Source organism: Eublepharis macularius, chromosome 6 (assembly GCF_028583425.1).
Source record: "Eublepharis macularius isolate TG4126 chromosome 6, MPM_Emac_v1.0, whole genome shotgun sequence".
Taxonomy (NCBI): Eukaryota; Metazoa; Chordata; class Lepidosauria; order Squamata; family Eublepharidae; genus Eublepharis; species Eublepharis macularius.
This window is the reverse complement of record NC_072795.1, coordinates 60,160,713-60,186,646: the sequence shown is the minus strand read 5'-3', so window position 1 is coordinate 60,186,646 and position 25,934 is coordinate 60,160,713. Positions and strand designations below refer to the sequence as shown.

Genomic DNA, 25,934 nt, shown 5'->3' with positions numbered 1-25,934 from the left:
TAGGTGGGAAAACTCTGTGCCATTTGATCCCAGACAGGTCTTCACAAAACTATCATATGAGGCATAGTCTGAGAGATAAATGTCTCCTCCAAAATAGTTTAATTTATGACTTTTACAGCATCCTGCCAGCTCAAAAGAAGCTACATCATCTCTGTACAAATTTTTCTCTGTAAATGCTTATTTATAGAAATGCAGGGCATGATATCAACTGCAACTCATTAACCAGAGAGAACACATACTTAGCATCTTGGGCTATACAAAAAAGAATCTGTGTGTGTATATAAGATACTGATGAGTCCTCTGAGAATTTGCCTAGCCCTGCAGGACAGGACAAAAGAGTACACAGCACAAGAGAGGTCGATTCCCAGTTTGGTGAGTAGGAATATAAAGATGTAGTCTCTGAAGTTCAAATCAGATATGACTGAGGGAAAGCAGGGGAGATCTTTGGGTTTGTTCATGTGCCTGTCAACTCAAATGGAAAGTTTCTGGATCTTTTTTTTTTTAAATCAGGAAAAGCATTTGTCTCTTAGCTTAGATCCATTGCTCTGTGTTTTTCTTCCAGCCTGGTCCACTTTGCATTGGAACGGGGCTGGGAAAAAATACAGCAAGATAAGAAAGGGGAGAGGGCAGTTTTAGCACCTGGCATCCACATGCTCTATGTTCTGTTAATACCAGACATGTCAATAAATATCCACGAATCCCCCTTTTCACATCTAGTTTGGCACTTTCCTCATTCTGACCCCATCTCCTCCATAGACATATCTCTCCTAAACCCTAACAATTGTTTTGTCTTTAAAAAAATTAATTAAAGTCTTCATGTTTATTTAGACACCGACTGCTGTTACCAGGGTCCCAGCGCTGGGAAGAGCACATGCTTCTCTCTGACAAAACACAACTTACTTAATGCATGCAACAGTCTCCTGGCTTTTTTAAAAAATGAAAAGCAGCCTAAAGAGGCTAAGAGTGGTAGAATGATGTGGCCATTTTCTTACTCAAAATCAACTCCCTCTTACTTTGTCTCCCACAGGAAAAAGATATGGGCCTTCATGGAAAAGAAACAAGTAACTTCACACTAGATTATAGCCTCCTGAAGCTGCTTTTCATTTTTTTTAAAAAAGGTGAGGGAATGTTCACACACATGCAGTTGACAGTAGGCTGATGTAAAACAATAACCAACTTGGTAACTAAGGCCCATAACTAAGGCCCATAACATGGGACTTTCTTATAGATAGCATGATTGCTCCTAACAGAGCAACACTGTGTTGAGTTACTCCAGTCTAAAGCAATTGTCTTAGACTGGAGTAACTGCATAGGATTACACTGTAAAAAAAAAAAGCAGCCAAAGATAAAACATCATAAATGTAACATCTCAGAATGACATATGGGCCCCTCTCCTTTTGCTCCACTGGCTCACTCTACATGTTTTTCTTTACCAAAAATGGGATGATACATAATGTATGCACATAAATGTGAGAAATAAACATAATGTACATTTTTCAGTGACATAAAGAGAAATAAATACTTTATAAATATAATTTCATATTACACTTTCTTGCACAAGTAAGTAGTTTTGAAAATGTCAATAAGTTATGAATGATCACTATACAACCCTATAACTTTAACCTCCTTTCAATAATAATTCTACATGATTTGTACCTTTCAAGCTTATGCAAATTCCTGCCTCTTGAAATTGTTGCTTTAAAAATAAAAAAATAATAATTAAAAAAGCTCTTGCTTTGTTACTGGTCATATGTTACCTAAGTCACCCAGTACAGAGGTGGGTAGAAGATCACATGTGCACAAGAATTCATCATAGCCAGGGAGTACCAGACTAAAGGTACCATCTGAATGAGTTTTGCCAATGAAGCTGTAACTTTTAACTCCATGGAGTAGCCTCTGGGGGAATGGAGGACAGGAGAGATCCAAATTTAAGACGGGTCCCTTCAGAGAGCATCCATGATCTTGATCCTGTTTGAAAGTTGGGGTGGGGTGGGAATGTTTTGAGGCTAAATTCTTGTCTGGGCAGTTCTTCGTCTAGACAGTTTGGATCTGTGGGAGAAAACAAGAGAGAAGAAAAATAAAAGTACTGGGGGAAGGAAATAAAGCAGAGGCAGAACTATCCTCCAGACCACTTCAGAGAGACCTGGAACAAGCCTCTGAGCTAGACCAGGGAGACTCAGCATTGTTTAACTTGGGGCAGGGATGCTCATCGCAGTCTTTCCGCTTTGAATGTTGCTCTTGCTGCAGAAGCATGGCTGTTAAGATATTATTCACCTTATTGATCCAGCCAGGAGAGGGTTAAATGCATACAGCCAGTCATGCATATCCTTGTCATTGCTTGCCTGTAGTAGGATTCCACGGTGCTCTGTGCACACCGCAAATGTGTTGGGTGTCTAAAATGGGAGAAAAAACATTGCAATTAAGAATGAGCAACAAAGTAATAGGGTACAGTGGGGTATACAAGAGAATTTAACGCATGGCAATATTACTGTCCAAATCTGATGGTCCCAGAACCTACATTTGGTCTGTTTCAAACCTATAATCTGGGGCTGTTGAGACTATTCATGCTATAGCAGTCTCCACTTTCAGAAATGTAAATATTTATGCACACAATATTTTGCAAATATAAAAGTCTGAGAATTAAGTTCCAAGCATGGAACTGCCAATGCTTATTGATTTAAAGTCCTCATGGCAGCTATGTGGAGGACACCAAAACTTTGTAAAGCTTGAATCAGTCTTTAAAGAATTTATGCAAGAGATCAGGATCTGAGCGCTCTTAAATAATGTCTTCCTACAATTCCTCCTCAGGACAGCAGTGCCAGTAATGCCTTGGGAAAAAATAGTAGACTTCTAGCTCTCAACAGCAGGGCAAAGTTAAACTGTGGCTGAGTGTAAAAGAGAAAAATGATGTCCTGTGAACCACGTTTAAATCTATGAAGGGCAAGTCAAACCCCTTCCAGGCTCACAAGATAGACTAAATTGGAGGCTTTGGCACGAACTGCAATTTCTGCAAAATTTTACGGCATTTCTATGTATATTCAGCATGGTTTCTGAGTATAATTAGGTCTATACTGATTAGTTAACTCATTATGTGTGAAGGGGATTAGACACTGAAAGTATGAAGTGAAATGCCCCTTAAGTAACATAGTGTGGAACCAAAGATGGCCTAGGTATAGCCTATTTAGCAACAGTTCTTGTCACACTTCTTAGGGCCAGACTAAACAATACATTTGGTCCTAAGATTCTTCCATCTATTTTCCTTCATTTCCCCGTACTTCTCATTTTCATTGGCCTTTAGCCATTGCTGTGATCCCTTCTTTTCTTAGATCAGCCTTTTTATTATGTATTAATTTATTAATTTAATTATAGCCTTGGGCTATAGTTGTCGCTGTCTTGTTTTGCATAACCCATGATCTTGTTCTTACTTTCAGCATTGCCTGCTGGTCCTCGCTGTATTCCACCTGAGCTGATGAGAGATTTAGGACAGCCCTCTCCACAGAGTCCTTGTCACTGTTGTAGATGTAGACATACGGGCGTCTCACAACTACGTAGCGTTTCACCCAGCCATTTGTGTGGGGTTCCAGGAAATGTAGGTAACCTTTTCTGGAGACAATGGGGCTGTAGAAGAGACACATTGGTATTATATTTTGTAATGGTATAAACATTTTAAATAATACCATAATTTTGCCTCAGGTCAAGATCCTCTAATCTGTTCAAACTTCTGACACACAAATGAAATCCTAAATGATGGTTTTGCATATAAATTTCTGGCTTACTTTCTCTCACCTTGCATGGGGATTCTTTCCACGCAGAGAGAGGTGCATAGGAAGTGAGATGCTATTTTTTAGCAACATGCTTCACCATGGCTGAGAGTTCAGATACAGAGGCGAGTCGGCCTCCTGACATTTGCACATTCAGCTGAGCATACACAGTAAGCTCCTACATACATACAAGCATATATGCACAGACTCCTCCATGAGATCAAGAATGTTGCAAAAATCAGAGTTGTAACTTCATGGAGGCATCTAGTGAACACAACACACTACTACCAAAGTTTTGCTGAATGCATGGACTTTGGATGGCAACTCTCCTCCACATAAGTTTAGTGAAAACGCAGAACAAATATTTGAAGAGTACTAGAGAGTTAGATTTGCCTCTGCTCCATTGAGGAAATCCTTGAAAGTGGCTAAAAGGGAAATAACTAAAGTGGATCCTTAAGGAAACCTGCTGTGGTCCACCATAATTTGGATGATGTAAGCACAGAATCTTGTGGAAGAGATGCAGTTCCCATCCTTAGCTCAAGAGACTGCACTGCCTAGACCAGAAATCTACGGAAGAATTCTGGGACAAATACACCACGGATTGTCCTGTGGTTATTTATCACCCCCCGTCCCCCGCAAAGCTCCCCATCTTCTCTCTGCACCGTGAGAGGCAGTTAGAACACTTGACCTACCCTTCCACCCTGCCTGATGTGAAAAAATGAGTTCTCCACAAAGAAAAAGCAATCTTGTTTGTAATAACGTTGTTTTGGTTATGTATAGAGGTTCTGTAATGGGATAGCAGAAGGGTTTCAGATTGTTACCATGTATTTTCAGTTGGTGAAACAAGTAACTGTTGCTAAGGTGAGGTTAAAAGGTCATTAAAGAAGAGGTTTTGGGCTCAGAATAGGTTTTCTATCAGGAGGGATACTTTGAGGGGGCTCCTAAAGACTGGATTCCAGACACAATAAGAAGCAAGGCTTGAACAAGTGTCAGTAGCTGATTGGATGGAACCTTAGGACAGTGTTTCCCAACATTTTTTCCATGGATGAACCGCTAAATTAATTTTTCAAATCCCAAGGAACCCTTTACCCATGAAAACGTTTACAGGTCAGAAAAAGCTGATAGTTGGGAGTGCAATTCAATTACTGCTAAATTATTGTCAAGAAAATTTATTTGTATTTATTTGTAAAGAGCTGCTCTCTGTGTGTGAGCTAATATAACCTTAATAACATCAATAGGAAGGATATTTGGAATTTTTCAAAGTATTTCCAATTTTTTATTTCTTGTGGAACCCGATGATGTCCTTTGGAAAGCTGGTTGGGAAATATTGCCTTAGGGAGAGCGGTTAGAAGTGGTAGGGCCAAGCTACAAGTGATGAAGGACACTTGAGCAGCAAGTGAACAGACTCAGGGCCAAGCTACAAGTGACGAATGACACAGGTTGGACACTTGTCAGCTTCCCTCAAGTTTTGATGTGAAATGTAGGCATCCTAGTCTTGCAGCTTGGCTCTCCAACTGCTGTCCAATGGACTTTTCAACTGTCACTTGTCCAACATTCCGCCAAGCTGCCTACATTTCCCATCAAAACTTGAGGAAAGCTGACAAGTGTCCAACCTGTGTCATTCGTCACTTGTAGTTTGGCCCTCACAGGTATTCCTCCCTGTTCACTTGCGCTCCACTTGCGCTTGAACACTATGTGATCGAGTGGAGCGCAAGTGAACAGGGAGGAATACCTGTGAGTCTCACTTGCTGTTCAAGTGTCCTTCGTCACTTGTAGCTTGACCTGTAGTGAAGAGCAGCAGCGAGAAAGAGAGGCAGCAGAGAAGCAGCTGGACGACAGATCTTCAGGAAGAAGATATGAGGGACAGGATTGGCTCCAGCTCTACTTCTCCTGAAAGACAGCCAATGGGAGCGGGTGGAATGCTGGGCCAATGAGAGTTAATGTCTGTTGAACAGAGAAGCTTTGGGGAGCTGCTGGGGGAGAAGGGCTTTTGACTCTGCTGAGAGAGGCAGCAGAGATATTGTGGCCGATTCCAAACCTGTTCTGATACAAGAACTATTCCCTGTTTAACCACATTTTATTTTTAAGTTTTAAAATCATTCACTCCTATGTTTCATTTTGTAAATGAAGTTTATTTTTGTTTTGTTTAACTCTGGCTGGCTTGAAATTGTTGGCTGAGGGAAAAATACCACACTCAGGCCTCAAATGCTCTGTTCACATTAAATAGGACAAGTTTAAATGGTGGCAGCATATGTATAGGGAAAGAACCTCTAAGTTCCCTTTCACCCAGTAGCCCTGAGTTGTAGCTGGGTGATAAGAGGTAAATACAGAGAAGGGGCTGCCTGTCTGGTGGAGCTTCTGGAAGAGGAGAGAGGGGACCATGTGAGGATATGGGTCAGGGCTCTCTGCCTACTCAGTTGGTGGCTAGACAGGTAGTGTGTGGCAACCAGACCTTACACGCCTGGGAATCGCCAAACCTGTGAAGGAAGGTTTTAAGGTGTGTGGTAGGGTGTGTGAAAGGCTGAGAGAGGGTCATTGCCATAGACGGTGATAATCTGAGACCTTCCAAGAGGTGAAGGAGCATGAGGTTAAAAGACATGGAGGATTCACTGTTGAAGAGAAGGCAGGAGAAAGAGCACAGATAGCCTAGAAAGAAGGTAGAAGATCTGTGGCTGAAAGAAAATACACGTTGCGAATTACCTGAGGATGCTCAAGTGTAGGATTTTATGTATGGTCCTCAATTCACGTGCAGGTTGTTCTTGCTTAGCACATGTGAATGCTGCTTTCATGCGAGCTCCCTTTGTGTGATTGCATCTGCAAGTGAGTCCTTTGCTGTGAGAACAAGTACTGTGGGCTCCTTTGACTTGCCAATTTGCATTTCTTTAAGGTGTGAGAAAGTGTGAGAAAGTGTCAAGATCTGCACTTCAATGAATGGATGGGGAAGTGTGGGAAACTGGGATACTTTTAGCAGTTGAGGAGGAACTGATATTGAACGTGTGAATGTATTCATGCGGAACAAATTGAAGTGTGACTGTACGACTGAGTGCGTGGAAAGTTGGAGGAGGGACATGTGAAATGAGGTTCACTTTGGCATCCCTAAGTACTTAGCAACGTGTATTTCCACCCTGAGTCTGCTTGATGAGATGGGAAGAGTGCCTCAGCTGGCTGGGAGGAAAGTGTACCAAGTAGCCTGAGGCAGTCAGGAGCTGCCAGGCCAATCAAAACACTCTCCAGCAGTAAGCCTGTGAGGTACTGGTTGGGTGAAGGAATAGAGAAATCTGGCCTTTTTATTTTAGTAGGGAGAGCCTCATCTTGGCAAGGGTCTTTCAGTGAGGGACTGAATGACATGAAACTTCGCTCTGCAGTTTTTAAAAAAAAATAAATTATATTTTTCCCCCTATTTAAAACTTTACTCTCTATTTCCCAGGGATTTAACCAACAATCTGGTAAAGCTTGCAAACGTTTGGAGCTATGTATGCAACCGATTTATCTTTTAAAGACTAGTGAAGACTCCTGATCTTTATCACATCTGTTTCATGGCCTCCCTTTGAATTTTGTTTCTATGGGCAGCAGGTTCTTTGCTTGTTTCATCCAAGATTTATTCAAAATGGAGCTCAGGAAGGAGTTCACAGGCTCCTCAGAGACATGACAGGCAAATTCAAGAAGTTACGTGGGGAGAGTAATGTCTGTCCAAATCAGCTCTGGGGAATGACAGAAGGGCTAGAATTTTTTGAAAATCCTATTTACTCTTCCATTTCCAGCTTGGAGGTATGGGGCTGAGGTGTATGGAGGAATTTGCAAGATGGGGAGGACTATTATGCTGTCCCTCTCTCAGGGATCAGAGGTGGACAATCAAAGAGTTAGACAGATAGAAAGGTCAGGGATCTGTTTATCCTTGCTTTCTACTATCCTACCACTATCCTTTGATGTGCACATTGTATTCTTAGGGACTTCCTCTTCATTGCACCATATCTTCCTCTTTGTCACTCACGCTTTTCCTTCTTGACATCCACTTTAGGCTAGAGCAAGAAAGAATCCTATCTCTTCCCTTTCCTATCCTGTATGGAGTTCCAACAATAAATGAACAAGTTTGTTCCACATGTACACAGGTACATACACACACACTTATCTGAATTCTGTACAATTCTGCTAACAGAATTCATCTGGCTGCTCACTTGAGTTTGCACAGTTCTCTAAGGGCAAAACTAAAGTTCTTCTCAAATGAAGTTCTTCTCTGTTATGCTTTCTTTTCTTCCCCTATAGCTGAAAGTCTTTGGAGAGCCTATTAGAGCTCCTGTTTTCTTCAGAAGCAGTAAGATGCCTGGCAGACCTGTGGCGTAGTCTTTTGCAAGTTGGTTTTGATACTGCCTCCTTGGAAGGGACCTTGCCTTAGCAGACTGAAGCATAACCTCCAAGGGAGAAGGATCCACGTGATTGGCTCTGCTCATGTGGTTCAGGGGAATCTCTCTACAGTGAAGGGCATTGCTTACAATACACATGAATACAGCCTTCCAAGTGCTTACATCTCTTTCCCATCATTTCAGCAGCATTACCTTTTCTCAGAAAAAGCTATGCTAAATTTTAAATTACTATATGCTTCAGCACTGGAACAATTTTCTTCCAAAGGGAAGATGCATCAAGAAACAGAAATGTATTATCTCTGGCCTCTAGAATAAAACTGGACCATCATCCAAACCCTTATCTCTAAGCCAAGTACAGAACCCTTTCCCATAGCCCATAGACTGTACCTGACCCGAATCTCTTGAATATCAGGGACCAATAAACGTTGGGTCTCCTTTTCATCCTCAGGTCCATAGGTAGGGGATTTCTTGGGTTCTCCTTCAACTGCAGGCTCAAGGTCAGGGCTTTCCACCCTGGGAGAAAGCTGGAGAGTTCTGCAGGGGGGAAGGCAGCTATGTAAAACTTCAATTAAACTTTGACAAGTCCTCCCCCCCCCCCAACCTAAGCTTGTATAGGCTATGAATCTGAGCATATAAAGGATGTAAGCCAGTTTGAACTTCTTAGCTTTACCGCTTCACTTACCTGGTCTCTGTGACATTGTACCGTCCTTCAACCAGTGATGGGCAGGTGGAGGAGGGTGTCAAAGTAGTACCTCCAAGGGCTGGCATGGAGGGGTCCCTCAACAGGGTCACAGACATTTCCGATAGCTATACACACAAAAAAGGAAACCATAACTGACGCTTTGCTTTACAAAACACCAGGCTCGAGATTCATATGTACTTGCAGCACGCAGTAAGGGAAAAAGACAGTTAAGGGATGCTCTTTCTCACTGCATTTATGTTCCCAAGACATCTGTCCTTCATTGATTTTGGATCCAGCCCCCAAATACTAAGAAAGTTATTCTTTCCTTTTCATCCCCAAACAATTCTCATTTTAGCTTCTCTTTGCCAAATGAGATAAGATTTCATATGCAAATGAAGAAGGCCCTATAAGGGTAAATTCTAGCCCAGAAAAACTGCCCCACTTCTTAAAAAGAGACAATGTCTCTTGGATCCATCCGGAATGGAGATGGGCATGGAGAAATTCAACACTTTGCACTTTCTATTCCTGAAGGAGAAGTGCTATGTGCCTGATCTCCAACTGGCCACTCTGGCACAGTCACACAGCATCCTTTCCAACAGAATATTCCCTTCTTACCTCTTTCTCTATTAACAGGGGACAGAAGGGAAGTGTGAAGTTTCTCATACCTTGCTCTCACTGGCGCTTACACAAACATGGCTGTGGCTGTACTCTCTGTTGAATGTGTGGGTAAGGAGGCGCAAGCACTGTAGAAAAGAAAAAAAAGGAAAAGATCTAGCTTGTAGAACAAATATTTGACCTGACTCAAGAGTCAGTAGCAGGGCAGAATTAACCATTATGCTAAATATGATGTAGTGGAGAGTTCCAGCCAGAGGCAATGTCTTTCATTCTCCAAGAATGTGTTTGCGTGGAGAGGGAACATATCATGTTCCTCACATCAGGCTCTTTCAATAATCTATTAATAACATGGTGGCAGATTTGTGCCAGGGAACCATCAGCCATACTTGCACATATAAGTAAATTTTAAACACTAGTAGCCTGTCTGCATGAAGGCCACCATAATCATATTCTTTTAATGCAGGGACTAGAAGTCCAAATGTCCATGTTAGATCATTCTATCTCCATCTTCTGTGTGCAAAGAAAATTTAGCACAACGCTTGCATCTTCTAAATAAGTGATTCACAACATGGCATCCCTGGGCATCATAGTTCCACTGATGTGGATTACAACCATTAAAAACATTTATAATGAAATATGTGCTTTAGGACAGTTTAAAACCAGGCAATAAAAACAGTATGATATAAATATTTTAAAAATTCACAAAATTGCAGCGACCGACATCTTCATGATGCACAGTTGCTTCTTGTGCGAAGTGCCCTTTTCTCAACTCAAAGAGCTAATTATTACAACAGAAGGTGCTTCAGAAGAGCCTAGGAGGCATCTCTTTTGTGTCTGGAAGGAATGCACATTCCAAAATAGCTGTTCCTATCGTAGAAGGATGCTTTTCTTGGAACCTTCTAGTATTTATTACTCCCCCATCTATGCAGCCATTTTTTTTACTGGTCCTGCCTCCCATTGCAGCCATTTTGTGGTGGCTAGCAACTAGCACAAGAAGGAGGGGGCAGGGAAGGGGGGGGATGACATAGTGCCAACAACACAACATCACAGCCTGTGAATACCTGGAAATAATATCATAGCACTGCAGGGATGCTCTAGGATTCATCAGAACATTATGGTAAAACTGTTTTTTCTTCCCAGCCCCACTGAATGGAGTCAGACAGAGGAGAGGGAGGCCAGGAGTCACCCGCTGAAGCAGAAGATGGGGCTCTCTACTCACATTACCCTTCCCGATAGTCCAAAAGCAACAACAAACTCAAGCAAGTTGGAGAACTCTGTTCTAAAGCATCCATTTGTGGTCCTTCATATTTAAAAGGCATTTATAGAAATGTTGCCATTTTTTTCAACAGAACTTGGAAGCCACAGTGCTGCCTTGTTGCTGCTTCTGAGACAGATGCTGCTATTCGTCAAAAAGTCCAACTGACAGATAGACACCAACAGAAAGCTTAAAAACCTCATTCAGCTTTTTCTGTAATTCAAGGATGACCGTTTATTTCAGAGTCAAGACCATCCTCGGACACACTGTCACTACTTAGCTATCAGTATAGGCATTGCAAGACTACAGGTATAGCTATGGCTATCACATCTCGTACCGAAGCCGAAGATGAAGTTAAATGCAACCTTTCAGGAGAATGACATGGTGCTATCCCAGACTCCATACCTTGACTGCCAGTTCTTTCTGCCTCTCACTGGGAGTGTCCAGTGGTAAAGCCCTTCCCTCTGGGGTACCATCTGCTGAGATGGGAGATGAGACACAAGATGTGCTACGGGAATCGGAATCTTCACTAGAGCTTGGGGACAGGGAATCCAGTAATGAGCGCTGAGTTGTCTCGAGCTTCTCACGCAGGAGCAGATAGTGTCTTGTTTTCTCAACCTTTAGAAAGAAACCCCTAACAGGATTAGGTCATTGATAAACACGTAGAGAGGTGTAATTTCACACAGAGATTAATCTAAGTGTAAGAAATAAGGTATATATCACATCACTAGGAATGTTCTCTACATTTATCAAACATCACATCCTGCCGCACTGTGTGGACAGTGGATGAGGACCAGGTCTCGGGGCTTGAGTCTTACTTCCTGCAGAAGGCTCAGTTTCTCCAATTCCCACTGGTGATCCAAGATAAGACTGTCACTACGGGGTCTCCAGCCTGCCAGGTTCTCCTCGCCTCGCACATAAGCCACTGATGTGTCAAGCACACGCCTTCGTCTTCTTTGCATCCCTGTAGAGGGAAATATTTCAACCTTTATAAATGCAGAGGAGTTAGCCGTGTTAGTCTGTAGTAGCAAAATCAAAAAGAGAAACTGGTCAGATATATAGGTGGAGGAGGGGAGGAAGGAGTAGATGCAAACAGTAGCTTCTGATATGGAGATCAAGGAAGTCAGTTACTTCTGATAATGAGATAACCATTCATAGTCTCTATTCAATCCCAGCCTGACTGAGTCAAATTTACATATGAATTCCAATTCTGACCAGTTTCTTCTTGCCCTCCATGCATCTGACGAAGAGAACTGTGATTCTCGAAAGCTTATGCTACAATAAAGTTGGTTAGTCTTAAAGGTGCTACTGGACTCTTTTTGATTTTGAACCTTCATAAAGTATTTGCTTGTGCCCAATTTGTGGAAAATGTTTAATGGATTGATTTTAGACATATTCCCATAATGGTTTTGCTCGATGGGTCTTAGGGTTTGGTTTTTACAAAATAACATCCATATGTAAACTGTGCATGCTGTGCCACTCTCATCCTCAACATGCATCCTTGGAAATGGCACATTATTGACTTTTTACAGATTTATTGGACCAGCAGCTGTGTAGTATAATATCATAAAACATCTGATTACGGCAGTTCTGACACTGGCATTGCAGGTAAATATGCAATTGCCGATGGTTATAAGTGGGATGTTAGGCCCAGAGGGTCTAGTGCTATAATCCTTTTTCTTTAAGCACAAGCCCAACATTCTCTGTAGACCTGTCATGATGACAAGGCTAATCTTAACCTTTCAGGTGAAGCAGAAGATAAAGAATAGCTTCTCACCAGGGCTGCCTGCATCAGCCACCCGGCAAAGGCTGAGCTCATAGACCCCAGTCACACGGTTACTGCAAGAAAAAAAGGAGTAAAAAGTTAAAAGCAAAGCGAGAGAATAAATGCAATTCAACACATAAGACACATCCAGCAGTTACTTCTTACCTACTGACTCTCCAATGATTTTTTTTCTTGGTTGGTGAGGTGAACACTGCTCTTTTAATGCTAATTCCAAAATGTTACATCCCTATAATCAACCTTAAATTAGAAATGTGACGCTCATAGATATGAATGTTGCTTATCGTTTAAAGATGCACGTATGCTAATGTAGTGTAGTGGTTAGAGTGCTGGACTAGAAGCTTGAAGACCCAGGTTTAAATCTCCACTCTGCCACAGAAGCTTGCTGGGTGACCTTGGGCCAGTCACACACTCTCAGCCTAACTTACCTTGCAGTGCTGCTGTGAGGATAAAATGGAGGAGAGAAGAACAGTGTAAGCTGCTTTGGGTCCCACAGGGGAGAAAGGCAGGGTAAAAATGAAGTAAATAGATTTTTAAAATATGCATATTTCTGCTGGATCAAAAATGTTTGGTTGGTTTAAGTCTGCCCTTCCACCAATGGAAAATGAGTGGATGCTTCTTTACCTCTCTGAGGCCCGTAGACTTCCGCTCCCAAAGAGGTTGCGGATGGATCGAGAAGCAGGTAGTTTGGCATCTCTGGAGTAGAAAACCATGCAAAAGTCTTTGGTGATCACTGCTGGCTGAGTGCAATTCTCCATCTGAAATGGAAGGACATTTGCTAGTTACACAAGCATGCTCCCTTGGGATATTCATGGTTGTTAGTATACCTTGAGTTGTTCTCAGTTATAAGGTTCTCAGCATGCCTTGAAGTTTACATTCCTGTTAACAGAAACAGTTATTTCACCTGGGACACAACGTAAGGAAGATCTGTGATATTAGTCATTTCTGTTAAGAAATCCTTTCTATTTCCTTGGTTATTGCATAACCTGAGCATCTCCCCCCCTGCCCCCCTCAAATAAAGGGAGGTGAAAGCTTGCTGTTGTTGCTCTTTGGACAGTTTTTTTTCTGCTCTGTGAGATCTCCAAAGCCTCAAAATATCTTTCATGGAAGGAAGAAGAACCAGTCGTTCTGGCTCTAATTTAGAGTGTCCCTGTTAATAAAACGGGCAAAGAAATGCATTTTAAAAAATGACAAGGAGAAGCATTTTCCCTGCCTCATCTACCTGTCATGCAGCCGTCATACAAGACTGGGCACCTAAGAGAGGGCTGGTTTCTTATTATTCATGCCTATAATTAAAACACTGCTTTGTCCTTCAGACAGCAGCACCCAATGCAAGTCAGTGTTTGACTTCATATCCTTTAAGAATTCTTGTCTTAATGTCATAGCAACTTGCAGAGAGGCACCATGTAGCTCTAGGTCACCATGATTCATTCTTACAATTCATCTGGATATGATACCTGACATTTAGGGGCAAAGCACATGCAACGTGTGGTTTCATGTAACTTTACTCAACATTTTTTAAACAAAAAGCAGTTGCAGGAAGCTGTAATTTTTCAAAAAAGACCAGTGGATGGGTAGGAGGTGCATAACCCTTTTGCCCCAGACCATTTCACTATTGCAAATCATTCTTCTCATCTGCCCTTTTTGCCCCCAGAGAAGAAAATAAATGAGGACCTTATCTTTTCCCCTGGTGAAAGAAAGGCACTTGGGAGATGGAAACAGTCAAGGGGAAAGGGTAAGCACCTCCTATGCACTCACTGGTCTTTTGTAGATTATTGCAACTTCTTATGGCTGTTTTTCATTACACAAAAAAACCTGGCAAATGTTTAATTTTTTTAATGGTGAAAGTTACATACAACTGTGGCTGTGCCCAAACAGCAAACACTCTCTGTTTTGCATTCACTACCACGATGTTTGCAGAGATGTGCATTGGCAACAAAGCTTCCATGTGGAAACTTTCTATGCCCATTCCTCTGTCAACTGCCATTTTGAGGCCTTCTTCACCTGCTGTATCACTACAAGGCTTTTTTAAGGCTTTAAAATCAGTAATTGTTATAGCACTATAGTAATTACCAATGATTTAAAAAGCGCCCCCCTCCAATCCAGTGATACAGCAGAAAAAATGGAGACAGCTGACAGAAGAAAAATTATGGAAATGTGGGTGGAATCTTTGAAGACCCAAACCTTCCTATCTAGATGGTATGGTAACACACTCAAAACTGTGCTTTCTGAGAAAGATTAGAGAAAAAAATGGGAAAGAGCATACTGAGATTAGGGAAAGGATGACTGAAACACAATTCAATGACAATGGCCCTTTTCATACTGCTTACCTTCACTCACAACGATGCAGAACATCATGCTAAAAATGCGGAAGATCACATTTTCTCATTCGACATCGCGCAAATCTTGCGTGAGAAAACACGATCTTCTGTGTTTTTTGCGCGATGTTCCACATCGTTGCGAGTGAAGGCAAGCAGTGTGAAAAGGGCCCAAGTCATGTGAATGCTCAAATAAATAAATAAATAAATAAATAAATAAATAAATAAATAAATAAATAAATAAATAAATAAATCTCCAGTGTGGTAGCCGAAAGGGAGAAAAAACTCTGTATGGAAGCAGCCCATATCTCATATGTAGTTTATGCCTGAAAGAGTAATTATGGGATATCATATATCATTTTACTGTCATATTTAAAGCCAAGCTACATTTTAAAATGAGCATCCATTTGTGGAAAGATTTCAGCTGAATAACAAAAAAACCTTCTACAAGGAGCAGAGCAGACCTTGAAGAACTGCTTTTTCCACAACTGTCATTCTCCGCAATACGGCAAACATTTAAAACAAAAACTGAATGGTGACATTTTACACAGAGCTGCCTTGTCTCTCAGGAAGATACTCACTATTCAGTAAGACAGTACCCAAGGCTTCTTCCACTACTGTCAATCAGAAGCAGCCTTTCTCCTCTGTGACAAGCAGTGACTTTGGCATTTTTTTCCTTTTAGTAATCAGTAAGTTTCAGTTTCAGACTTTTGTCCTCCTTGGTGCTGCTGCTTTTAATACATTTCCCCCCCGCTTCCCTTGTGGCACAGAAAATGTAAATACTTTTATCAACTTTTCACATTTGGGGGAAGACTTTCAAAGTCTTAAGTACTGAAAGATGTTGAACATCTGTGCAGTTATTATTAACATGCTAACCTTCACAGAGAGTCCAGCCTAAGAAATCCCATGTGGTGTGTAGTGGAAAGAAAGTTGTATAGGAGAGATGCAGGATCTGTTCTCTTCTGTGTTATGAAGCTGACAGGGTATCCCTGAGCAAGTCACCCTCTCTTACATCAAAATGAGCTAACCTTTTATAAGCTGCTTTTACTAATCTAGGCCCTGTTTGCTCCAGTGGGCCATACAGTGTCCATAAAAGAGAGACAGACTCAACTCCTTGATTGGAATGAATTAAACAGTTTTAGACACAATGATCATCCTTAATCATTGTTAACAAGTCTAAGCTGACCTCCTTTATTAGTCCTGAAAGGGGAAAAAGACAGGCAAAGAGAGGGTGCCTGTTTGGTTTTTTCCCTTTCCAGGGCTAAAAGCAACACAGGGGTGCCACTTTCAATTGGCAAAACCACCTGTGCAGAGAAGGAAGGCTAAATCCCCTTTCTTCCCCTCCCTGTGGCTTTAGTCCAAATCAATACAGCTGTTATTGCCCTTTATAAACACTGGGAAGATCTATTCCTGGATCTAATGACATCCTATTGGTTTCGCCTTTAGTAAAAAAGGGTTCGCTTCAGTGCTATGTCTGACCTCCAGGGCTATTCTAGTGTTCTAAAGTAGTGTTATCTTTAAGCAAATCACAAGGAACAAGACTGGATAAGACAGTGGGGGCTGGAATAAGTGAAGATAAAAGCTTCCCTACAAAACCCAACTCCGTGTGGCATATTTATGGGCAGTGCTATGAAGGCACTGATTATTCTTGCCTCAATGTATGCTGAGAGCGTCATGTAGATTTTCTCTCTGTATGGGGTGACCCGGTTCAGCAGCAGAGAGTTGTGCATGGAGCTATCCCATGCTGCTTCAAACTGGTAAAAGGTCCTGCAAGGAAACAGCAAGAGGCTTGTTAAAAAAAACCCTATCAACCAACAAGCTACATGGAGAGAATTATATAGACAGAAATATGCAAACATGCACACGCACAAACATCTTTGTGCTGAATGGATGCAGCTATCCTGGAGTGCTTGGCTCAAAAATACTCCCTTGTTTGTCTGCCTGTTTGTTTGAAAGGACAGTGAAAGCACCAGTAAGAATTCTCACAGCAGGTGCTTATGCTATGGTTTTCTTTTTTGGGATGGATGTCACATGGACAGAAATGAATTGAGATATGCTTTTAGCTACAAAAGAGGATGGAATACCAAGAAGGACTGCGAACAGGAAGGCAGCAATAGAGAGAGAAGTTATATGCAGGTGACATTCAATAACATTGGTTCTGCAAATATCTGATTTGTTGAAGCTTGGCAGACAAAGTGGCTACTCATTTCTGGTTAAATAGTCCCAGTGCTGGTGATGCCACAGATCTATTGCCACACCTTGGGCTGTAATTTAAACATACCCTCTGTAAGAAAAAAATGGACAAAAAATGGAGCAGGAGTGTGAGTGTGTGTGCATGCGTGCATGTGTGTGTGAGAAAGAGAGATTAGGAAAGCAATAAGAAATAATGGATGTTCTCTTGATTCAAAAGTTAATTACAGCTGGTTCTTTTCAAATTTTGCCTAAAGCACTCCAGGGCCACATCTCTTCAGTCAAATACAGTGCAACATCTACCCTCCTTCTCTCTGAAGGAGGTGCTAATTTTGGGCAAGCATGTTAAGAAAAGAAAAAAACAGAGTGAGGATGCTCAGTGCTGCAGCCAGTTCCATCTCTCCAGAAGCAGTTGGCATTTCACATCTTGAATATTACTTTTTCAGATGCTTCATATGCCCATATAAGTTGCTTCATCTTTTTTATTGTTCAATTTCTATATACAGTCATAGCTGCCAAAATCAAGAGACCTACTTGAACTCTAAAATTTGATCATCTACATTTCCCTTCTAATTCCTGATTTTAAGGGAACTTTCCTGACCAGCAATTACAGGGGAGTTTGCTTCTTCCCGGCCTCATCTCACCCCTAATACTTTTTTCTGTTCAGTCACTGATATCCCAGAACCTCTTGCCAGGTACACCAAGTGTCTGATAGATTGGGAAACAAAACATTCAGCATTGGGCCTTGTTCTGTAAGGGATCAAAGCAGTTTTCAGAGTCAAGCCATTACTATGCATAATGCCTAACCTGCTTTAGGCACCAATCACTGATATAATTTACAGTGCTATGCCAAACTATGCCACTTCTGAAGTTAGGGTTGCCATAAAGAACATCACACATGGCACAATCACATATGATCAAGGAATGGGAGTCGTTCTAACGCAGACATATGTTCTGATGAAATATAGATAACCCTATTTCCCACTTGCTCTTTCATCAGCATTTCTCACTACAATTGCATTCCCTTTGTGGAGTCCATTGGCTCAGATTAAATGTTTTGGATCCATTAAAAGACCATTTCAGAAACCTCATACAAAAGCTGATCAAAATATCAGGACTTTCTCTCATTTCTGTCTGAGCATCCTCATGTTTCAAAAACATTTCCACATGTACATTCCACCATCACAGCTCACCGACACTCAGTACCAACATAGTCAGAAGCCTCTTTAAAGAGAAGCCAGGCCTCTTTGTGGGAGATGATGATGCATTATGCTAGGCCCATCTCTGAGAAAAAGATGTTGGCTCTTGTTGAAGAGGACCTGACTAGATGTTGATGCACAGTTACTATCTCATTCTAAACAATGCATGTTCATATTAAGAGAGAACTGTTTTTGAGCATCTTGCAAAAATCAAAACTAAAAGAGTCGTGAGTAGAATCACTGAGACACAAGCAACTCTGATGGGAAAGTAGCAAGATTAGGAAAGAAGGACTGGTGAGGGTGGGGAGCAGAAACAAGTCAGAGGAGAAAGAGTAAGGCAGAAGGGAATCAGAACAAGCAGGAATGTGAGAGAAAAGTGAGATAGAAATACCTAGTGTCATTTCCGAGTGAAATGCTACAAGTGAAGGCAACCCAAGACAAACACATGTACACATACACAAAGAAATGAAAATGTCAGAAATCACTGTTTATATGGTGTCCTGTGGACAGCTACCTGGGGAGGCAGCTACACTGAAGGGCATAAGGAACTGAATGAAGTCCAGCCACTGTTATTGTGAATTTGGTGCAGGTGAATAAGCAAAAGAGAATCAACAAATACAATTCCCCCTTCATTTTTATGGTTGAAGGGCAGGGTCACAGCATGAAATTCAGCATGAGCTAACACATATTGAACATTCCCCTCTCATGCATCAGAAGAAAGTCCTTTCACTTGGGTTTCCTAGTCTTGCATTATCAGTGGGCAGAAGATCATCAAGAATTTGCAGGCTGTGGGGCATGCAGTCTTATCAAAATCTGATATTCACAGTCAAAAACTCATGAGTAAACCCAAAATGGGGAGGGTTTCTAACCAAGATTTATCCAACCAACAGGTGCCAAGTAGAAATGCATAATCTAAAACACATTATTAGGTAGATGATGTTTCAGTGTGCTTTTTCGTTAGAGACCCAGTATTCGGCATAGCCAAGAGCTTCAGAGGAAATGTTGCTGAGTATGGCTTACAAATTTGGAAGTGAGGAGTACTTTTGGCAGCATGCAGTGTAGTGTTACAATTATGGAACCTTAGGACTGCCTGTGAAATGGGCATTCACAACGAAATCCTTTGGCATTCATTCATTCTTCCAACATCTGCTAACACTGAGCCAGTCAACACAGAGTCACAGCCCCTCTCCATAAATTGCTGGCTTTTCTGCACAGATACAACCTTCCAGCAGAAGAAAACTATACCCAGTTTAACTGTTGAATCCTATCTGTTCCCACGTGTGCCTTTCTGAGGGGAGACACACACAAAACGCACTCATTTTTCAATGCAGCTGGCATTATTAATATTTGGAAGAATGTTGAAATACATAGGCAACAGGTTAAGTTTGAACAGACATGTTGGCTCATGCATCATATTGCTGAGTAGGTCAGCATACTTTAAATTCTGGGACTAAGTCCAGAATTTGAACTCTGGAAAATAAGGTAGATGCATGACTGAAGTGCATATTGCTTTTAAAGTTGGTAACTTGCATATCTAATTTTTAAAGAAGCTATACAATCAAAGCTGGTAGCTTCATATGAAGCTATTATGTAGGAGTTAGCTACATGCACCACTCAGAAAGCCTTGTAATTGGACCAAAGTATTCATTTCTTGCACTATCGAGCAATCTCCCTTTCCCCCTTGCAATAAATTGCCTTGTTCTGCTGGGCTGCAAACCAATGGGGGGCTTTTAGGTACTGCTGACAAATAATTCACCAAAAAGACCTCATAACATCAGGGATATAATAAAACAAAGATAAGACATAAAGCATGATATTAAGCATGGTTATGCAGAAGCAAACTTAATTGAGCTTAATGGGCTAATTCATGTTACAAATTCTATGTAGCCGCTAGGAAGACTTCATATACTACATGCAATTGGAGTTTCGTACCTCCAAGGAGCATGTATGTCCCATTCTGATTGCACCCATGGTGTACATGGAGAAAGGGATTCAGCCTTCTCCACCCCCTGCTGTTTTCATATCCTAGAATGGCCCCAGAGGGCTGCTATTTGTTCCACTGCAAAAAGTATGTATAGCCAGGTATGCTCCTTAATTTTTGCAATACAGTGAAGAGCAGGTTCAGTCCAGCCATTCTGCTTAGCAAAATTTGAACTCTGAAGCCTTCCTCCATCCAGCCTTCCTACACTTTAAGTGACTTCCTCTGGTGGAAGAGCCATTTAATTTGGAAGAAGGTTTCTGAGGCTGTGGGAAGGCTTCCAATTTTGTTGAGCATAATGGCTTGATACATTCCAGCAGCTCCCCAGGGCAATTTCAGGACCCAAAAACACTGCAGTTATAATCAGAGTTAGGCAGCACACATGTCTGAGAGTACAAAACATTCAGTGTACATCTGATACCAAGTGTCTTTGTAACATGTTAACTGACTCTTACTCCCTAACAATTGTGCTTAGCATTGCAGCCTTTGGACGATTCTTATGGTACATAGGTACCATAAGGTACATAGGTACCATAAGGTACATAGGTACCATAGCTGCTGTTTCCATGAGATCAACCTTATGTTGCACCAATAATGTTTAAAACAGGGGAGCTCTCACACTGGCTCCCAGGAAGATGCAAAGTGGCAAGCATGGGAAGTGGCCAGATCACCATCCCCTTCCACATAGTTCCTTATTTCAAACTTCTTCAGTGTGAGTATCAGCCACGTGGAATCATCGATCTTGCAATCCAAGTAATGCAAAACTCAGCCTTTAGTCACTATCTATTGATGATATCATGGCCTCTCATTAGCGTGTGGAGCCTAACTGGAATTTTGACTACTCTCCCTGCCCAGTAGACATCCCAAGAAGAGAATCCAGAATATAATTAAGTTTCATGAGAGAATTTGAAGGATAATTGAATCCTGGATGACAGCTCTCCAAGTACTGACTTTACCATGCTTTTCTGGATCTAACAGGTAGCCTATATGCAATCTCTGGTTGCTCTAGTATGAAGAGCATAATGAATTTTCTAGCTAGTTATACTTCTACAACTAATACCTACAAAATGAATAAATGAAGTAAATAAACAAACAAACAAAAATCAGGCAGAACTACAGAATGCCTGCATGACACTTTCTGTTGTGGTAACATTAATACTGGAAATTGTGAAAGTACCTACATGCCCCAGTTCCTTCTCTGTGGTCCCCTTCTTCCAAACAGTATTTCAAAAATGGAGGGGGTTGGTATGTGTGCTTGTAAGCACATACAGGCAAACACCAAACCAGAGCTTAGTACTATGGTGTGTACGTGTGTAAGAGAAGGCTCAGCAGCTTGTGAACATAGCTCTCTAGAATTGTTTAGCATGTTCAACTCTTTTTAGCAAATAAATATATGAAAGCAGACCAGGCAAAAATGTAAAACTAAAGTAGGTAGTTTTGTAGAACCAAGCACAATGGAAACTGAATTATATCATAAGTACAAGCAGAAAAGAGGGCAACAGGTGACCAAGTTAATAGGATATTTGTATTGTAGGGCTAAACTAGATGTGATGATTGCAGAGCCATATGTTTAAACCTGGATGTACCCCAATCACATAGAAAACAAGGGGTGGGGTCTGATTAAAAGAGCAAACAGGACGTAGGGTGCTAAATACTCTCTCACCTGCAATTACCTGCAATCTGTCCCTCCCCACAGGTGATTTTACTCCTAACTTGGTTCACTTCTGGTATTGAAACCCAGCTGAGGGGAACGTAGCACCAGAGGATAGGCATTGGAGATGGAAACTGTGGATGGGGAAGGGTTCTTCACTTTTATTAATATGCTCCATTTGCTCTTCAGACTTGGCTCCTCTGCATGGATCATCTGCCATCATGTTCATCTTGACCCTAAGGTGCTTCCCAAACAAGAGTTAGATCAAGATGCTCTTACCCTACCACAAATTTGTCTTATAGGTGCTACTGGACTCTTGCTCTTTTCTACCAAACATGAGTGTTTTTGAGTCTTAAACACAACATTATTCTCTGAAGAAAAGGATAGATTATTTCCAAGTACAAGCTACTGTGATGGGCATATCAGGTTATCACAATGTGCACCTGCACAAACTTATGCTCCATACCAGCCAAAACTGGACGTTCATCAGAATTAACTACGTTTCAGCTCCATTCTACAGTATTTCCAGTACATAATGTCTCTATTTGGGGAGATCAGCTCCTATTTGTCTTCTTCTCAGGTACTGAAATTTGGTGTGGCTCCAGAACATTTCACTTAGTGCTTTGGGAAATTAAGAGGTGTGGGTTTTTTTGTTTCGTTTTGTGTCTGAGGATGATGCCAGCAGCCTGCACCCCAGACTTAGCAGGCTCAGCCTCGCAGGGCCCTCATCCCACTGCCAAAATGCTCATGGGGGCCCCAACTCCCTTGCCAGCCCTGGCAGAGATCCGGCACAGCGTCAAGAAGCCTGCAGCAGCCCACATCCCTACTGACACCTGCCATGCTCAGCCCTGCCCCGAGTCAAGCAGGCAGCCCCCCCTCATGAGGCCTCCAATTGTTTTCCAGCTATTTCCACTGTCCTCAAAACTGGAGACTGTGTTACGAAGTTGGATCAATAGTTCATCTTGCCTAGTACCCTCAACAGCAACCTTAATGGCTGTTCTAGAGCAGAAGTTAGTAAATTAAGGATTAGGAGCCCATAATAAGAGCTTCAAAATTTGATCAGAGTTGTGGCACAGGCTACTTAGCTGTTCCTGTCAAAAACCTGTTAAAGTGCTTGAGAGCAAAGTGCCACTAAGAGCCATTAAGAACAGCAGAATAGGAAAGAGAACCACATCTGGTTCTCCTCCTAGTTCTGAGAACTCCAAGTTGGATGTTGCCTCCTCCTGTTTCACTGGAAACAGGAAGAGCTGCTGTCCATCTTGGAGTTCTCCAAATCAGGTAGTTGTGGGTGAAAATACTGCTCATCCCACTCTACAGGAGTGAGAGCACTAAGAAAACTCCAGTTTCTCCCATTTACACCTATGAAATTTATTCCACAGCTATTTATGCTTTCTCTAACAAATGTAGAAGGTCAACAGCAAGAGCTATCATGCACCATGATATAACCACAGTCTCTACAACCAGCTCTGATCAAACATTTATCATTGCACAGTGGCTTACAATCACAGCAAGTAAACCGCTGTTTACACTGTTCTGTTTTCTCTCCCAAGTTCAAGGCAGTGAATCAAACAGAGTCCTAAGACAATTTGTTCAAAAATTATAACATCACACACATTCTTTAGTACTAGGAATTCACAATCCTAGTCCCTTAGCATTCTGTCACTTGGATCTAAATATGTGGGGAAATCTCAACAGGGTCTAAAGGCAAGGAGAAACTATGTCCAGGTAACAAAAAATAACACTGAGTTGAGGGCTGAATTTTGAGACAACAGAAAGAGAGGTGGAGGCGTTGTGCACCAGAAGAGCAGCCAGGCCAGGGTGTTTCAATTAAATTAAATTGAGGACTGACTTTCACATATTCATTGTGTATTATGAACAAGATATGAACAAGGTTCTAACTCTTTGGGGGTACTGACTTCATATAGTCTGACCTCTTGAATGAGGCAAGCCAACAATTTCTTGTCAGTAGTTCTAGTCAGTAATTGTAATTTATTTAGTCAAGTATAGCTCAAAGGTTTCCTATGACTGTCTACTATGTTTCTGTGTTCTAAATGATCAGTCAGTTACACAGTTAAAATGTTGTAGGCATTTGGTACGTAAGTCTGTAAGGCTGTCTCTGAGTGAATATTGTTCTGCCTGTTTGAAGAAGGTGTTATCTCAAGACAGCTGCTGCCCACAGCATCTATCAAATGAGGTCTTTTTTCCTTCTTGTCTTTCACACAGTAGTATTTTCCACCACGCTTCCCAGCTCAGCCAACTCAACTTCTCATGCTGCCTGCATCAGCTCACAAACTGCTTTTGAGCCAAAGCTGGGAGGTGGGGGATGGGGTTTCAGCATGTTTTGACACATCAGAAAATTTACAACAGCAGATAAACAAAAGAAAACCCAGCCAAAAGAACAAAGGTTGGGGGGGGGGGCTAGAAAGCTGGGTTTTAAAAAAAGAAAATAAAGAATCAAAACCCCAAACAAAATGGAATAAAAAAGAAGCCCTGTAATGCAGAAGAGAAAGAGAAAGCCAGTGTACTGGGATAGGTGAGGGAAAGTCAGTCCATAGCATTGCTAACTGCAATGCCAACCTGAATGAGGATGCATCAGGAACATAAGGAGGACAAAGAAAATGGGAGGGGTAACAAATAATACCTAGGCATATCCGAATCAAGAAACTGCCTGCAAAAATACAAACAATCACATGGTTAGTGTGTGTTCAAATGGGTGGCGATAGCAATGGCAGCAGCAATAGCAGCAGTTCTACCATAGTGCAGATCTTCAAAAACCCACGGCCTACTACAAGCAGCTCCTGCCTACCCACCGGCATGCCACTCCAAGCTGCAGCTGAAAACAGCCAAGCTTCCAAATCACTCAGATAAGGGTTGGATTGGATTATATGTTTGCCAATCAATCCCCTCCACATGGTAAGAAGCAAGGGAGAACTTGCTTGCTTCTTCCACCCCACCAACTCTGTCTCTGAACATGTGACTTATTGGGCCAATCAGGCATTATTGGGCCATCTCAATCAGGCGTACAGATCATGCGATCAATTTCCTAATAAAATTCAGGAATCTGTTATGCAGTGTGTACATGTATACACTCAATTTGGATGCTAATCCTCCAGGCTGATCTTTGGAGCTTTGGAGCTGGCGCAAGTGTGCCAGTTATGCTGGGCTGGTGGGTGAGCCCTTGCTCTCTGGCATCTGGGACGGTGATCAGCAAAGGCAGTGTTTGTTCTAGCCCACAGGCTCAGCTACAAGTGTGAGGCCTCACACACTGAGAACCACTGTGGTGTTGTAGATGAGGTACTGGAGCTCTTCTGTGGAAACAGGAGTCCAGATCCATGCTCAGCGATGTTCTCTGGGTGGGTTAATCAAAATTTTGATCAAACTTAATTTATCTCAAAAGGATCCTGTGATGATAAAAATTGGTGAAGCTGATATATATCACCTCAATCACAAATATGACAAATAACAGAACAGTCCTTATGTATTGACATGGAAAGACTGGCAATTTGACTAGGTTCTGCCTCAATCCTTGGAGCAACAGTTGCCCAGACTTTTAAAAGGTCTGACTGAGATGCAGAGACCATTCCATCAAATGTGAAGAATCCTAAACGACCAGGTGGTAGCTGTGTACTGCCACTGCAGGACTGAGGAGGTTTAATGCCCTGACAGCAAGGAATGTCAGAGTTCTCCTCTTATTTTATAAGAAATGAAGCAAATGGAAATTTCCCTGGCTGTTAAAATGGAGACAAAGAGTAAGAGATCCTCAAAGATGGTAGCTTGAGGTTGGTTTCTGGGAAAGCAGTCAGATTACACCCAATAGCAAAGCAGGGAGCTGAAGCAGTAAGTTCAAAAGGCAAGTTGAGGATATTCCTCCCAGCCACAGGATCTGCTCACTCCAGCAACTTTAAGATTCAAGGCAAGTCCCCAGAGCCCATGCAGAATTGAAGGATGGGGCATCTGGAAGAGAGGGAATTTTTCCATGTCTTCCTCAGTTGTTCCAGTGGCTTTCCCCTTCTTCCTGCTCCTGCCAATTACTGGTCATTTTGGCTAACTCTGAGATGTTGGCCAACAAGGAAGGCAGTGGTATAGTTCTCCTCCATGAAGGCAGCTGGGTACAATGCTCATACACCAGGTAGAGATACAG

At 41.8% G+C, this 25,934-nt stretch overlaps 1 protein-coding gene across 16 annotated transcripts in view; it reads right to left on the bottom strand.

The window, feature by feature from the left end:
- Window positions 1-2,006: 2,006 nt before the first annotated feature.
- KIF1A (kinesin family member 1A) overlaps window positions 2,007-25,934 on the bottom strand; it is a 125,101-nt gene continuing 101,173 nt past the window's right edge. For 6 of the 16 annotated variants that reach the window (XM_054982330.1, XM_054982334.1, XM_054982332.1 and 3 more), the window contains 12 exons: window positions 24,435-24,461; window positions 16,428-16,542; window positions 13,082-13,215; window positions 12,452-12,513; window positions 11,493-11,638; window positions 11,080-11,292; window positions 9,470-9,547; window positions 8,805-8,929; window positions 8,510-8,656; window positions 3,426-3,618; window positions 2,275-2,393; window positions 2,007-2,049 (listed from right to left, as the gene is read on the bottom strand). In XM_054982330.1, coding sequence (XP_054838305.1) covers window positions 2,007-2,049; window positions 2,275-2,393; window positions 3,426-3,618; window positions 8,510-8,656; window positions 8,805-8,929; window positions 9,470-9,547; window positions 11,080-11,292; window positions 11,493-11,638; window positions 12,452-12,513; window positions 13,082-13,215; window positions 16,428-16,542; window positions 24,435-24,461 — 1,402 coding nt within the window. Of the gene's footprint in view, window positions 2,050-2,274; window positions 2,394-3,425; window positions 3,619-8,509; window positions 8,657-8,804; window positions 8,930-9,469; window positions 9,548-11,079; window positions 11,293-11,492; window positions 11,639-12,451; window positions 12,514-13,081; window positions 13,216-16,427; window positions 16,543-18,555; window positions 18,580-24,434; window positions 24,462-25,934 lie in introns of all 16 variants that reach the window. The other 10 variants (XM_054982324.1, XM_054982325.1, XM_054982336.1 and 7 more) reach the window with 3 other exon arrangements.